At 45.4% G+C, this 16,196-nt stretch overlaps 2 protein-coding genes across 3 annotated transcripts; both read left to right on the plus strand.

The window, feature by feature from the left end:
- The first annotated feature begins 22 nt into the window (after positions 1-22).
- Positions 23-8,171, plus strand: LOC124488226 (cerebellar degeneration-related protein 2-like). The gene is made up of 6 exons (XM_047050796.1): positions 23-354; positions 1,942-2,054; positions 3,937-4,085; positions 4,508-4,678; positions 5,750-5,978; positions 6,108-8,171. The coding sequence occupies exons 1-6, from the start codon at positions 273-275 to the stop codon at positions 6,735-6,737; spliced, it is 1,374 nt and encodes a 457-aa protein (XP_046906752.1). The 5' UTR covers positions 23-272; the 3' UTR covers positions 6,738-8,171.
- Positions 8,172-8,252: 81 nt separating this feature from the next.
- LOC124488224 (NACHT, LRR and PYD domains-containing protein 12-like) lies at positions 8,253-16,089 on the plus strand. 2 transcript variants are annotated; one of them, XM_047050793.1, is made up of 13 exons: positions 8,253-8,354; positions 9,294-9,697; positions 9,846-9,923; positions 10,301-10,591; positions 11,115-11,178; positions 11,291-11,504; positions 11,654-13,436; positions 13,523-13,696; positions 13,785-13,958; positions 14,164-14,331; positions 14,552-14,725; positions 14,837-14,883; positions 15,034-16,089. In XM_047050793.1, exons 1-13 carry the CDS (start codon positions 8,325-8,327, stop codon positions 15,729-15,731), a joined length of 4,299 nt encoding a protein of 1,432 aa, XP_046906749.1. In that variant the 5' UTR covers positions 8,253-8,324; the 3' UTR covers positions 15,732-16,089. The 2 variants fall into 2 exon arrangements, with proteins under 2 accessions (XP_046906749.1, XP_046906750.1); XM_047050794.1 differs by having other exon boundaries at positions 8,346-8,430.
- The last annotated feature ends 107 nt before the right edge of the window (positions 16,090-16,196 follow it).

Below are 16,196 nucleotides of genomic sequence, written 5' to 3' on the forward strand. Positions count from 1 at the left end.
AACTGCGCATGCGTTCTACAGAATCGCTTCTCTGTCTCCAAGCCAAAGCCAGATTGAAATCAGAGTGTCACCGTATCCGCAGCTCAGTGCAAAACGTCGTAAGCGTAACGGAGCACCAGCCGGCAATTTCATCAGGCAGGTTGTCTTCGCCCTGCACCCCATGCACCCAGTTTAAACAACGAGACCGAAGACAGGAACATTCGTTGCACAATTAGGTGATGTTAGATAGGGGTCTGTTTTTTTTACTGGAACTGTGACGAAATCGCGAGAAGATGCTCACGGATATGATCGTTGAAGAGGAATTCGAGATCAAGGAGGAAGAGCCGTGGTACGACAAACAGGACCTCGAAAACGGTAAAAATAATAATTTTATTGACGTTTACTTTGAACGGGAAACTGAACGGGTGCCAACGCTGCAGTGCTCATCAACCCCCCCACGTTCTCACAGAGGTGTGCTTTAGGTTCGCCGCGCGGAGAAGTGTTTGAGGCAGGTGTCGTAGCCCGTTCACAGTCCGACAGATTCTTAATTATATATCTGAAGGTTAGGCCTATATGGAGTCAGTGAAGGCCTAGTTCAACTTGAAGCGGTTGTAAAGCTATCACGGAAGGCAACCTCGATGATAGTGTAGACCTGAAGAAAAATCAGTCCTTTGTCCCTCCTTGTTAAGGGATGAACTGTTGGGCTGATTGTTTAATATTGGCGTGTGTATTCGTTGTATTTATGGGACAGCCCCTTGCAAATGACATAGTCATATCCTTTTTAAATTTTGTGTCATTTTTTTCCCAAGTGAGAACCATTGCACCACGTCCTCTGTTTTGCAATTCATTCTGGTGTAATGGATGACGGTACTTAACATGATTGCTCTTTCACCTACAGTGGAGATGGTTGAGGAGGGATTTTAGTAGGACTGTATATTTAAGGTTGGCTTGCTAATGAGTGTAAGCAACTGACATAATCAGTCTGCCTATGGTGGTAGTCCTGGATCCTCTTAATCCACACACCCTCCTTCTGGACAGCTGCCAGACCTTGCTACCTGTGCTGTACTCACACACGTCTGCCTCAGCCTATAGTGCATGTGGCCTGGAGCACAGTTTGACACCTGTCTTAGATTGATACCTGTTAAAGAAATCCAGGTACATTTGGTCCACCTGAACATCCAGAGTTCCAATCTCTCAGTGAAAAGATAGATGACTGGAGGAAACACAATGTGTTATCGCAGTGTATAGGGGTGGAACAATATATCGTGGAACAATATATCACAACACCATTTTTTTTACAATATGTATCGTAGAGTTATGGCAATATTTTTACAATATGACGTCCGTTTGATCCAATTGGTTGAGCTACCTGTTCGTGACCTACTCTGCACCTGCGTCATGCGTGCATTCATTGCATTCACAGGAATCGCTTGAACTGAGTTAACTAAATTGTATGGAAAATTATTGAAAATGTTTTGGAAATAAATCTGTTAATTGAATTTCAGTTTCATAAAAAAAAAGAAAATCTAAATATCATGATACGTATTGTATCGTACACCCAGTATCGTGATACATATTGTATCGTGAGCTGAGTGTGTCATTACACCCCTAGCAGTGTATGTACTCCATGGACCCCTGATGAGGTGATGTGGGGGTCATGTGGAGGTGATTTGGGGGTCATGTGGAGGTGTTGTGGGGGTCATGTGGGGGTCATGTGGAGGTGATGTGGAGGTGATTTGGGGGTCATGTGGAGGTGATTTGGGGGTCATGTGGGGGTCATGTGGAGGTGATTTGGGGGTCATGTGGAGGTGATTTGGGGTCATGTGGAGGTGTTGTGGGGGTCATGTGGAGGTGATGTGGAGGTGATGTGGAGGTGATGTGGGGGTGATGTGGGGGTGATGTGGAGGTGATGTGGGGGTGATGTGGAGGTGATGGCTCCTGTGCTCCTGCCTTCCTCTCCAGACCTGCACCTGGCAGCAGAGCTGGGAAAGACCCTGCTGGACCGGAACAGAGAGCTAGAGCAGGCTCTGCAGCACATGTACTCCACCAACCAGGAGCAGCTGCAGGAGATAGAGGTACCACAAGGGTGGGGGTGTAGTGGGTGTGTGTAGTGGGTGTACTGAGTGTGTGTGTGTGTGTGTGTGTACTGAGTGTGTGTGTGTGTGTAGTGTTTGGGTGTACTGAGTGTGTGTGGGCAACTGTGTTTTTCTGAAAGCACTTCACCAGCAAGTCACTCTACTTTGCACCCTTTCATCTCCAAAGAGACAAACTATGCAGATGGACAATATAATTCCATAATTTCCTCAAACTGGAATTAAAAAGGGGGGATTGTTTACCAGGTCCCATGGCAAGGCTGTCAGCCAGTGGTCCATGGGTTATCAGTACAACAACAGTTATCACACAATGGTTCACCAATTGAAACCTTTTCTCTGTAAACATCACTGCAGTTTCCATATACTTTAACTTTATCTTCCCTGTTTGAGGGGGGGTGGGGAGACAAAGAAAACCTTTTAGGTCATATCAGTTGCTTTATTTATGTCTAGAAAGGTCTTTGACCAAAACGCACAAGATAATTGATTTGTTGTTGTGGCGGCGGTCGGGGTAGAGAGAGTACCCTTAGAACGTTTCCAACGTTCTTACCGACCCGTCTGGACTCCGGAACTCTCTCATAGCTTCCCAGGTGACTCTGTGAGAACAGCAGGAGCTACACAGCCAGTTCAAACAAGTTCTGCTTCCCTTTGGAGGATTCTGAAGCTTCACTTTCCCTGAGGAAGGCTAGATCTGGTTGGTGTGCAACGCTAAATCCTTTACTAAACTTCCTCGGAAACTGCCGACTAACAGAATTGCCGTATTTGACCGTGCTGTCTACATCATGGCCTGTCAGTGTTCTAAAACATGTTGGCAGTCTGGACCAATACCGTGACTATTGAGAAGTGTATCGTCTAATCACTTCATGCCGTACCAACTTCGGCATTATCGAAGAGTACTTTGAGCTATGAGGATCAGTTTTACAGTGCAAGGACATGATGCTTAGCGGCTGTTACTGTGTCTTTGGCTGTGTCAGTCTAATAATACAAAGGTTTACAGTGTTGTGGCTGATAAGATAAAATGATTAAATAGAGAGAGAGAGAGGTTTGATAAATCATCAACATAGAAGCACCTTGACTCTATGATTCTCTCGTCTGCAATCCTGAGGCGTGATGATGATGATGATGATGAAGGACCTGACCTTCAGACTGTGTTGGTGCCTCTGCATTCCTCAGGAGTCAGCCCTCCTCGGTGTAGAAAAGGTCGTGTTCAGACCGGCAGCTTTCACCAATGGGATGGGTGTCTGACGGGAGCTCGTTCGGACACGAATCTGAATCGTGCCAGAACTGCAGGATTGGAAACGTATTCACACTGTAGTGTAGGACATTTATCAATCCCCAGACGCAAAATGGCGTTGTTGTTGTGGAAATAAGAAGAAACCAGTATGACATTGACCTTGATCTAAAGCAACATACAGTCATGGCCAAAAGACCTGGCTTTATGTTGCAATAACATCATTTCAGTCATATCAGCAGCACAGGGGAAAGTGTGAACTAGTTCTAGCCAGGTGAAATCACTATCATTCAGATTTTAAGAGCAGATTGACTGCTGTAAAAGAGGGGACTATTTGCATATATAGAAAATCTACGCCCCAAAAAAGCTTTAAAAAATATGAAATGTGCCTTATTGTGATTCCAGTATTCTATAGAAACATGTGAAAACATTTTCCTCAAATACTGGAACAGCCAACATTTGTCATTGCCAAAACTTATGGTCACGACTGTACATGGGGGTTTTTGAACCCTCTTGATCTAGTCAGATACTACAGAGCTGTACCCACCCCTCTGGTGTCAGTATAGCCCCCCCCCCCCCCCAACATCCTTTATGTCTCACTCTCTTCATCTTCCCCCCCCCATCCCCCTCCCCCAGTACCTGACGAAGCAGGTGGACTTGCAGAGGCAGGTGAACGACCAGCATGCCAAGGTGTACGAGCAGCTGGACCAGTCAGCCAGGGAACTGGAGCAGAGCAACACCAGGCTGGGACTGGACAACAGGGCCGCCCAGATCAAGATCCAGGGGTGAGGCCTCACTGTCCTCTCTGGTGCTGGGGGAAGGGAGGGGGTGAGGCCTCACTGTCCTCTCTGGTGCTGGGGGAAGGGAGGGGGTGAGGCCTCACTGTCCTCTCTGGTGCTGGGGGAGGGGAGGGGGGGGAGGGGGTGGCTTGATTAGATAGATTTAACTAGTTTTACTCTCCGTATATACCTTGATGTTACTCTCAACTAGGCTTGCTGTCCATTAGTTACACTAGTCATGCTCTCCATGGCATTACCTGAACACTTTGGCATACTGTAAGTCTGTATGCCAAAGTGTGTCAACTGTCACAGAGGTCATAGGTCAAGGCCTCTGAGCAAACCGAAGATCCTAGATGTTTCTATGCTCGAGGGAGCGAGAGTTTCTGAGTGCGATCTGGTCGGTGATTCTGCTGCTTCTTTCTCTCCAGGCTGGCCGACACCGTAGACAGTCTGCAGGCCCAGCTGGAGGAGACACAACACCAGGCTGAGGTGCTGAAGAGCACCCCTGCCCACGCCGCGGGGAGACCCCGTGCAGAGCCGGGGCGACCCCACAGCGCCCAGAGCCTGTCCTGCCTCATAGAGCTGCCTCTCAAACACAGGTCTGTCCTCCGTCCGCACGCTAACACGCTCTGTCACAGACTGTTAGCTGTCGTATCCTATTACTGGTGTCTAGATGACCTGTTCTCTGGGAAATGCTCTTCACTTCCTGCAACCTGAACACCAACCCACCCTGCCCCCTAATCCTCTGGTACGATGTAAACAGTCACTTCATCTGTTTTTTTTGCAGGGTGCTATGGTTGTTAAGGAACAGAGCTCTGAAAAGTTCAATACTGTGGTTTGTCTTTTAGAGATCAGTAGTCTTCATGGATTATTTTCCTTTACTTGACATAAACTAGTCTGTCATTTGTTGTTGAAGTGCCACATGTAAATACAGGAAATACTATACTAGGTATTCTCTTATAGTGGAAATGCATCTCTTGAGTGGGGTCATGTTTTCAATGGAAAAACTCTACAAACTGGTTTTACTCTCCATTGATTAAACTAGTTTCCCTCTCTATGGCTCCACCTGAATAACATAAATCCTGCTTCCTCTGGGTTCTAGAAGGTCAGCAGCTCAGCTCTACTCTAGCTGCTCTAGCTGTACTCTCCAGATCTGTCAGGCTCTGGTCTGTTTACCTGTGGTCTGTTTACCTGTGGTCTGTTTACCTGTGGTCTCACTGTCCTGATGGACTGACCTGAGACTGTTTGTTTGTATGCTCCACCTCTCCTCCTCCCCCACCACCCCTCTGAGATTGTGTGAGCCTAGACTTGGTAATCTCCTTAAGGCTTTGGCTGCCCTCATCTAATCCACCTCACAGAAGTCCACTGATAAACGCACCATGGAATGGCCAGCCAAACCTCCCCTGACCTTACCTCTCCCTGTGTCGTGGTTGTGACCACAGTCCACAGGACACGTCCCCTGACCTCTCTGTCTAGTAGATTATTATTCTGTCTGCAATATGTCGATCATTTGTGCTGGCTGAATCATGAATCACTGAATCACAGGTCTGTGGACTCTGTGACAATGGCGATAAAAAGAAAATAAAATGTTGCTTTGATCTGAAGCTGGACAGTCCGCTGGTACAGAGGAACAACTTCCTGTCTTACTTCCTGTTCCTTACCCTCCACAGATACTCAGACAGCTACGACACAGACGACCTCTCGGATGACCTCTGCTTGCCCTCTGACCTCTCCTGGCGTGAGGAGGAGCAGGCGTCGCTACGGCGATCTCTCCGCTCCCTTCAGACCCAGTTGGCCAATGAGCGCGCCAGGAGGGAAGAGGCGGAGCGAGAGGCGGACCTGCTGGCCAATGAGAACGCTTCTCTGGAACAGAGGCTTGGGAAGATGGAGGGTTGCCAGGTTAGTGATGACTTAATGATAACCCAGGCTTGATAAATGAATGATTGATGTTAATGTATGATTGAATTAACCATTTTAATGAATGAATGATTGATTAATTATCTTCTCCCCTGCTCTCTGCTTCCCCAGGCCAGACTAGCCGAGCTAGAGTGTGAGGCGGAGGAGCTACGTCAGCTGTGGAGAGCCGACTCCACGTCCAAAGCCGGGTCAAAGGTCACCCTGACTCTGATGCCTGACGTCGTGTTCTTCCCCCCGGAGGAGGAGCCGGGGATGGAGGAGAAGGAGGGCGGGAGTGAGGGAGAGCTGCTGGAGGTGAAAGGTCGAGGAGCGCTGAAACGCTGCAACAGCGAGAAGATCCTGAGGGGGGGCTTGCAGGGGCTGGGCAGGGTCACAGGTCAGGGGCTGGGTAGGGTCACAGGTCAGGGGGACCACGAGCGTTCCTGCGTGCGGCGCTCCGAGGTGGTGACTCGGCGAGGGATCTCTCTCCTCAACGAGGTGGACGCCCAGTACAGCGCGCTGCAGGTGAAGTATGACGAGCTGCTGCGTCGCTGCCACCAGGGGGAGCCAAACCAGACCGCCCTGACCCCCAGCAGAGCCCTCCTGCCCTGCCCGGCCACATTCCTCCTGGGCCAGGCTGGGGGGGAGGGGCTGGACGAGGACTTCCACCAGCCGGAGTACAAGGCCCTTTTCAAGGAGATTTTCACCTGCATCCAGAAAACCAAAGAGGACCTGAGGGAGAACAGGCAGAAGCCTTGGTAGTCGTAGTAGTTTTGTTTCGCACTTTGAACTCGACACGTCAACGCGACTTTGAGCTGTTGAGCTAGGCAAGGTTATCAGACAGCAGAAGTGGGAATATTTGGCTGATGTGATTCGAACCGGCACTGTCTCAGAACGTCTCTTCAGCTGAAAAAGTACCATGTGAATCGAGAAAGGTCAAAGTGATTGTGTCAAAAGCTTTTTGTTGGTTGCTTTTTGGTAAAGATACCTGATTCTCTCTGTGTTCTGTTTAATATATCCTTGATTATAATGCATTCTTTTGGGGCTTGTAGCACAGGAATAACAACAGTTGTCTTGTTGAGATGGTTGACGTTAGCACGTAAACACAGATGCCTAAAACCTACTCTGCAAAAACCTTCCGTCTCCCTCAACAAGCCCTGACTCTGCAAATACGATCCTCAGGAAATGAATATGCTGAACAGTGCTCCACTCATCTGAGAGACAGATTGATCCAAATGTGAAGCGTTTGTCTTTTTTGGTGCCTACAAATGAATGTTTCCTGCTTATGGTGATTGCTTAGCATGAGAAGGCTTACTTTCTTCTGTTGGGGGTACGTGAGCAGTAATCAGAACATCCTAAACACCAGCGACAAACGCAGACCTAGCGACAAACGCAGACCTAGCGACAAACGCAGACCTAGCGACAAACGCAGACCTAGCGACAAACGCTGACCTATTGGAACTAAACCTGGTGTTACTGGTGCTCATCTGGACTATTAATACGCAATGTCTTTTACATCAGGAATTTAACAACTTCAATAATTGTACATTAAGAAAAAGACTTGAACAAGTTGGTAGAGGTTAATGACTTGAGTAATTTAGGAGTAAATTTGTAGTTAGAGAAAATGCACTGAGGTATACCAAATATCATTCAGTAGGGTGCTATGATATAAATGTGATATTCTTGTTTGATAAAAGAGGCTGTTGACTTGATAAGAGACATGATGAACTTGTTGAAATGTTCTCTCACTGTTCTTCTGTTTCCCTGGTGGAACTGTAAAATCACGTCTTAATGATTAATGATGCACTTTAGACCTGCACAGGGATTTATGTTTGTTTCTTCCACGTAATGCAGCCCAGTCACATGTCAGTGTGTACGTTTTGATTGGTTCTCTTCCACTGTACACCCTGAGAATGTAAATGTGAAAATCACTGTAATCTGTGTAAAACTATACTGATGAATGGCAGCAATCTGGGTGACATTGTTCTTTTCTGCTAAACCTGTAGTTCTCAGAAATGTCTTTCAAACATTACTCGCTTCAGAACTGTTGGACTGGGTGAATTGTTTATTACGAGTCTCAAAAAAAGAAAACAGTGTGTTTGTACACTTTTGTCAAGTCGAGGAACCTCAGTCATGTCATTTAATAAACTGGCTGTATGTACTGTATCTGAATGCCACATAAAATGTATTCCTCCATGGAGAGTAGCGTGTTGTTTTTCGTCATGTGCATGGCTGGAAATCATGTCATTGTGATAGTTAACTACATTGCTGGGAAAGTGAAACAGGTTTTACCAGTAAGGATCATTTTTATATAAGTTCCCAGCTGTCATGTGTCTGTAGAAGGAGAGGATGGAGGGCACGCTGGTGTTTGAGGGGACAGTAAGTTAAACATTGATTTAATTTGTAGTTATTTTTTAAGCAAAGAAGCCTGGTTTATTGTGAACTTGTAAGAGAGGTAAGAGAACAGAATTTAAAGTAGTGATTACTATTCTTGGCATTAGTTGTTATTAACAATATATTCTGAAGTGAGGGTTATTGACTTGTAGTCTTGAAAGTCACAAGATGGGGACAGCGAATGTCTATTTTTATAGATCAGAGATTTGTATCTGTTCCCGTTTTGTGTCTGGAGTATAATAACTAATAAATGTAAGGGTTAGGATACCCTAATTAATAAATAATACGTAAAATACCCTGAACAGACTTGTTGAGTTTAGTTCCAGCAAATTGAGAAAAATAATACAAAAACAAACGGGATGAGTCAGATTTGATGTCATTCATGGTGGGAAACTTTTGAAGACATTTGTGACAAATGAGATCACGTACACAGTTTTGTGTTCATCCTGAATCACTCTAAATACTTTTTTTGGACAAATGCTTTTTTGGAAAATATGAAGGTGCCAACAGAGACTTGAAATTGGGATGTGAAGCTACTCTCAGAATAGTAGGAGGCAGGATGGAACACGTAACATCTGGGATGAAACTGACAACTTGGCCGACTTCAATATAATACAACTCTTTGTGAACAGTTGTCTTATTGTTGTATGCAAAGGCTATATTTGTAACCATGATGTTGAAAGGTCTGCTGAATGTAGAGATACCTGTTTGATGACGTGCCTACAAACTAGAGCCTATAGAAACTAAACTACAGGAAAAAAATCCCCTAACTGGCATCATGAATAAGTACCAGGAAATGCAGATACAATGACGAACAAGGAAGAGTAGATGTAGGATTACTGGAACAATGTGTTTCTTTCATAAGTAAAAAAATGTTTTGCATGTCTTCTGAAGAAGTCAGTGGAACAACATTTTCTGTGGTAGGATAGTGACATGAGCCTGTCAGAGGAAGGAGAGGAGAGGATCACTGCTCCCAGAGTGAGCCTGTCAGAGGAAGGAGAGGAGAGGATCACTGCTCCCAGAGTGAGCCTGTCAGAGGAAGGAGAGGAGAGGATCACTGCTCCCAGAGTGAGCCTGTCAGAGGAAGGAGAGGAGAGGATCACTGCTCCCAGAGTGAGCCTGTCAGAGGAAGGAGAGGAGAGGATCACTGCTCCCAGAGTGAGCCTGTCAGAGGAAGGAGAGCAGAGGATCACTGCTCCCAGAGTGAGCCTGTCAGAGATGAAGGACAGTCCTGAGGACAACCCCCGAGACCCGGCTGTGAAGCTGAGGAAACACAGAATGAACGCACTCATAGATCTCCGGAAGCGTATTTCAGCCACTTACCAAAGGTGAAATATATAAATATAAATGTACTGGTTTGACTGTGGAAATGGTTATTTGGGATGCTGACATTTGACATGTTATACATTTTGCTGTAGTTTTTATCAAAAGCCTTCAGGAGAAAATGAAGGAAATGTTCAACCTTGTGGTTTACAGCACTGTAATGAAGAGTTCAGACAGTCTTACACCAAGTGGGGTCCCTCCCAGAGAGTGCACTCCTGAGCCGTATGAAAGGTACAGTATTATCACGTGGCAGTGTGTGTCTACACTGGAGGACAGCAGCCTAGTTATTATGTTGAATAGAAGGTGCTGTCTCTTTCAGCAATCAGGTCAAAAGGCCGGATTGCTCTACACCCAGCTGCGTGTACTTTAAGACTGAACGATCGATGAGCGCACCTATTTATTTTGGAGACCATAGGTCTACTCCTGAGATGGATCAAGGTGTTTTATCATAATAAAACACTTGTCTCAAATAAAACACATGGCAGTGAGGTGGCTTGGATGGCTTCTTATGACAAAGCGTTAATGTGTATACAAGTATTTTACTTAAAAGTACACAATACAGTGTAATATATTAAGATTTGAGAATGTTATTGACTTGTGGTTTACAGCATCCAACCAAAGAGACCAGACTCATTTACACCCAGTGGCGTGTCCCTGAAGAGTGACCAGTCGAAGAGAGAAGGTTTAGACTTCAGATACGGCGCTCCTGAGAGACCAGACTCATTTACACCCAGTGGCGTGTCCCTGAAGAGTGACCAGTCGAAGAGAGAAGGTTTAGACTTCAGATACGGCGCTCCTGAGAGACCAGACTCATTAACACCCAGTGGCGTGTATCTGAAGAGTGACCAGTCGAAGAGAGGTTTTGACTTCAGAGATGGAGCTCCTGAGTTTCATTCAAGGTGTTGTACTGTCAAATGGAAACATATACTGTATTGAGTAGAGCTCCAAAAGAATCCTCCAGAGTTGTAACAGTGGGAGGTTATTATACAAAAAAGTGTTCATGTAGACAATTTGACTTATAGGACACATCACTGGGTGTAAATTACACCCAGTGATGTGTCCTATAAGTCAATGACCACATCTGAGAGATTCGGAGAGGGAATAGATCAAAGGTATTGTACAAGTACAATCATATATAAGGATGGTTAACCCTAACCTAACGCACACATTTCTAGTATATTTTGACAGGCAGTTATCATTAGATAAGACCAGAGTCACATTTACGAAGTGAATTAACCGTGAATACATGAAGTCACACAAGGTGAAGGAACCAGGAATACGTTAACAGATAACTAGAACCTTGTTCCACGAGATCGCCCTCTGGATTAGATGTAGATGTTAGCATGTCAAAGCACAGGAGGGAATCTTGATAATATTTTAAAGAGTATTTGTTTAATGAAGGCGTTCTTATTATTTCCCCAGAGAGGATCTTACATCAGATACAGAGAAAGAGACACATCAGCAGTCTCTGACTTCAATATTTAAGGTTAGTGGCCTTGCATTCAAGTAAATAGTTTAAAGATTACAGCATTGAAAACTGAATCAGATCCCTGTCTTTAGCTTTTTGCCAAGTTTTTCCTTTCATCCATTTGGTTTAGAGTTTGGAAGAAAACATAAGTGCCTTCATGAAGAAGGAACTGGTACGACTTCAGGTCCTCTCTAACTACCCAGACTGCTTTAACAGTCAAGATGAAGGTTTGGGCTCTGGAGATGGACAGCAAGACAAAGGTATAAAAGAAGCAGCGCTGAAGATCACGCTACACTTCCTGAAAAACATGAACCACGAGGATCTTGCTGACAATCTGGAACAAAGTAAGCATTTGGTTTGTGAGACGTTGTGTGTGAAATGTACATAGTGGTCTTCCAAGGTTTGTTACAGAATAGCAACGGTTATAGAAACCCCGCCCCCAATACCTGAGTAAATCATGAGAAAATAAGAACATGCTTTTTTTTTTATCTAGATGAGCTTTTCAAAATGTATCGGGAAAAACTGAAAGGCACCTTAAAGAAGAGGTTTCAACATGTTCCAGAAACAAGTGCAGGGAAGCGTAAAGATAGACTTCTTAGTCAAATCTACACAGAGCTCTACATTACACAGGAAGGGTGTGCTGAAGTCGGATCAGAACATGAGGTGAGACAAGTTGAAAAGACCAACAGAAGACCAGGAATTCAAGAAAAACAAATCAAGTGCAATAGTATTTTTCAACCCACACCTGGCCAAGATCAATCCATCCGAACTGTGATTACAATGGGAGTCGCTGGAATTGGGAAAACTGTCTCCACACATAAGTTCATGCTTGACTGGGCGGAGGGGAAAGCCAACCAGGATATCCACTTGATTTTCCCACTTCCATTCCGGGAGCTGAATTTGATGAAAGGACAGAAGCATAGTTTGGCCGAGATTATAGATCACATGATCATGCGGACAAAACAAACAGGCATCCCCAGCTACGACAACCTCAAAGTTCTGTTTGTCCTTGATGGTCTCGATGAGTGCAGGCTTGCTCTGGACTTCCAGAGCAACAACATCTGTTGGGATGCCACAGAGTCAACCTCTGTGGAAGTGCTGCTTACTAACCTCATCAAAGGGCATCTGCTTCCCTCTGCTCTTCTCTGGATAACCTCCCGGCCAATAACAGCCAATCAGATCCCCTCGGACTATGTCGACCTGGTAACAGAGGTGAAAGGGTTCAATGACCCACAGAAGGATGAGTACTTCAGGAAGAACATCAGCGACGAGAACCTGGCCAACAGGATCATCATGCACATGAAGTCGTCAAGGATCCTCTACATCATGTGCCACCTTCCAGTCTTTTGCTGGATGTCATCCAACGTTCTGGAGAAATTGCTGAAACAAGCAAATGGTGGAGAGATACCCAAGACGCTGACTCAAATGTACATTCACTTCCTTACCTATCAGATGAAACAGAGCAACCTGAAGTATTTTCCAGGTAAGGACGACAAAACAGTCCTTCTCTCCCTGGGGAAACTTGCCTTTCAACAGCTTGAGAGGGGCAACCTGATCTTCTATGAGAAAGATGTGAGGGAGTGTGGCATCGATGTCCATGAAGCCTCAGCGTACTCAGGAGTGTGCACACAGATCTTCAGAGAGGAGGATCTGCTGTTCCAAGAGAAGGTCTACTCCTTCGTGCATCCAAGCGTCCAGGAGATGCTTGCTGCCCTATATGTGTTTCTGACGGTTGAGAGCAGGGTCCGATTTGAAAAGGGGACAACTGAAACCTTTTTACCACGTCCAGAAACATTGTTGAAGCATCTGTCTTTCAAGTACTTGCACAGGCATGCAGTGGACAAGGCCCTAGAGCGTAAGAATGGAGACCTGGATCTGTTCCTTCGCTTCCTCCTTGGTCTCTCGGTGGAGTCCAATCAGAGTCCTCTAAGAGCCCTGCTGACACAGGATGCAAGAGGCAGCAAGCACGCCTGTTTCAAGTCGAAACAGTACATCAAGGACAAGATACGGTCGACTTTTTCTCCAGACAGGTGCATCAATCTGTTCCACTGTCTGAATGAGCTCAACGACCACTCTCTACTGGAGGAGATTCAGCAGTTCCTGAGCTCAGGAAGTCTTTCGAAAACCAAGCTTTCTTCTGTACAGTGGTCTGCTCTGGTCTTTGTGTTGCTTACCTCAGAAGAGAAGATGGATGTGTTTGACCTCAGGAAGTATTCCAGCTCTGAGGAGGGTCTTCTTAGGCTACTACCTGTCGTCCAATCTTCCAGGAAGGCACTGTAAGTACACACTAAGAACTTTACAGGGATTATGTTACATTGCCCAACATGAAATTGGTTCATTAATCAAGTTCTTTTGATTCCAGTATGGGTCATTGCAACCTGACCACTCAATGCTGTGAGGCTTTGGGTCAGACCCTTCGCTCTCCATTCAACAACCTGAAAGAACTGGACCTGAGTTACAACAAGATACAGGATGAGGGTCTGACTCTGCTCTCTGCTGGACTGGGAAGTCCAAATTGTAAACTGGAAACACTTTGGTGGGTATTGTTTAGTTCTGGTTTGCTTGTCATCATATACAGTACATGCTGATAAGACAGCTCAAATTAATCTGTTCTTTTGCTTAAGTCTGAAAGGATGCTGCATCACAAAGGAATGTTGTGAGTCACTGGTTCGAACCCTCAGTGCTCACACTTTCACCCTGAGAAAACTGGACCTGAGTGACAACGATCTGGAAGATGAGGGAGTGATGCTGCTATCTGCTGGACTGGGAGGTCCTGATCGTACTCTAGAGGTTCTTGGGTGGGTATAGCTCGTGGTAGAGAAATTGACTGTAGATCAAGAGGCCATGGGATAAAATCCCACCCTTTACATTACTTTGGATAAAAGCATCTACAAAATTAATAAATACAAAATATTAGTAATTCCTCAGTTTTGGGATGTTCGTCACCATATTATAGTGTTGGTTGGGAAACTAAAATATAATCCTTTTGTTATTTTGATCTAGTCTGAATCGGTGCAAGATCACAAAGGACTGTTGTGAGGTGCTGGTATCAGCAATCTGCTCCTCTCGCCTGAAAGAGCTGGATCTCAGCGACAACGATCTGCAGAATGCCGGGGTGAACATCATCTCAGATGGACTGGGAAGAAGACACTGTAAACTGGAGACACTCAGGTTGTTTGTTGTACCAACATACACATCTAACTCACCCCAAAATAAGGGGGTCAGCTTGTTCAGACCATTCTAATATGAGCATTTGTAGATCTTTCACAAACTATAAGTGCCCAAATGTACTGAGCCATTCACTTCAAAACGTATCATTTAAAAGGATGAGAGAACATTATAAACAAACTTACTAGATCACAAATGATGGATTTCTTGTGACCATTTACAGGTTGTCCTTCTGTAAAGTAACAGGGGAAGGCTGTGCTTCTCTGGCTACAGCTCTGAGGTCAGGTTTCTCACACCTGAGAGACCTGGACCTCAGTTACAATCACCCAGGAGACGCAGGGTTGAACCTGCTTCTTGATGTACGGAACGACCCCCAGTATAAACTAGAAAAACTCAGGTACAAATGAGTTTTTACTTTTGTTCTGCGGTTTATTGTGTGAATTCAGCAAATCTTTCTGAAACTGACTGCATGAGAGACTAAAACACTGCCTTTTTTATTTATCTACAGAGTGGAGCATGGTGGGGTTGAAAGATTACGATCAGATATAAGCAAGTGTAAGTTGTGACTACTGGTAAAGTTGAGGAACTCAACCATATCAAGGAATGTAACCATTCAGAAACAATTGCGGAAATGTAATATTCACTGCAGAGCAAATGTTACCTGGCGAAATAATACTTTTGAAATCATTGTTTTTTCTCACCTAGATGCCTGCCAGCTCACCCTGGACCCAAACACAGCACACAGAAAGCTCTCTCTGTCCAAGAGCGACAAGAAAGTGACCAGGCTGAAAGAGGAGCAGCCGTACCCCGACCACCTGGAGAGATTCCATCACATGGACCAGGTGCTGTGCAGAGAGGGTCTGTCCGGACGCTGCTACTGGGAGGCAGCATGGACCGGTAAGTGGGTGGGTGTCGGAGTGGCATACAAAGGTATCTCCAGGAAAGGGCGGGATGACAGCTTGCTCGGTTGCAACAACATGTCCTGGGGGCTGACTTGCTATGACGACGGCTGCATCGCCATGGGCAACAACGTCATTACATTTGTTCCACTCCCATCCTCAACATCCCCAAAGAAAGACTTGATGATGGGAGCCTTGGCTTCTCCTGCCAGCTCCCCACCCACCTCCTCCTCCAGCATCCAAACAAAAGACTTGTCGTCGAGCACTCTGTCCCGTCTGACTGGCACCCTCTGCTCCTCCCATTCCATCTCCCAGAGAATAGGAGTGTGTCTGGACTGGTGGGCGGGGACTCTGTCCTTCTACAGCATATGTTCAGGCACACGGACCCACCTGCACACATTCAACACCACCTTTACCGAGCCTGTCTACCCAGGGTTCAGGGTACCAGAACATTCATCTGTGTCCCTAGGTGAAGGTCAAAAACAACACCATTTAGTCCAGTGAGTCCTAGTGAGACCTAAGTCAAACATTACAATTCCACTCAGTCAGCCTTAGACCTGTTTTATATGTATTATATACCAATGTATTCTATTATTGTGAATCTTTGATTCAAGTAGTTCTGAGATACTAATGAGATAGATGATGTTGCTGTCGAACTGATCGGACCTTCACAATAACGGTAATATTGTAGTGGAGATTGTTATTGTTCCAGTGTGGGGTAAAAATACAGAATGTTCATGGGCACTAATCACTGAAGTACTGCTGGAAGTGTCAACAACTGGTCCTTGATTATAGTTTCTTCTGCTGTATTTACTATATGCACTGTTTGTATCACTTTGGATAAAAACATCCGGTAAGTGAGTAACATGTATGATTACTCTGTGTAATTTTCAAAATGTGTTGAAAAATCTAGAACCCAGAAAGTTTCTGTTGTAGATGGACAGCTATGCATTGTTGCATGTCTGGATA

This window comes from Hypomesus transpacificus, unplaced genomic scaffold (genome assembly GCF_021917145.1).
Source record: "Hypomesus transpacificus isolate Combined female unplaced genomic scaffold, fHypTra1 scaffold_127, whole genome shotgun sequence".
NCBI classification, from domain to species: domain Eukaryota; kingdom Metazoa; phylum Chordata; class Actinopteri; order Osmeriformes; family Osmeridae; genus Hypomesus; species Hypomesus transpacificus.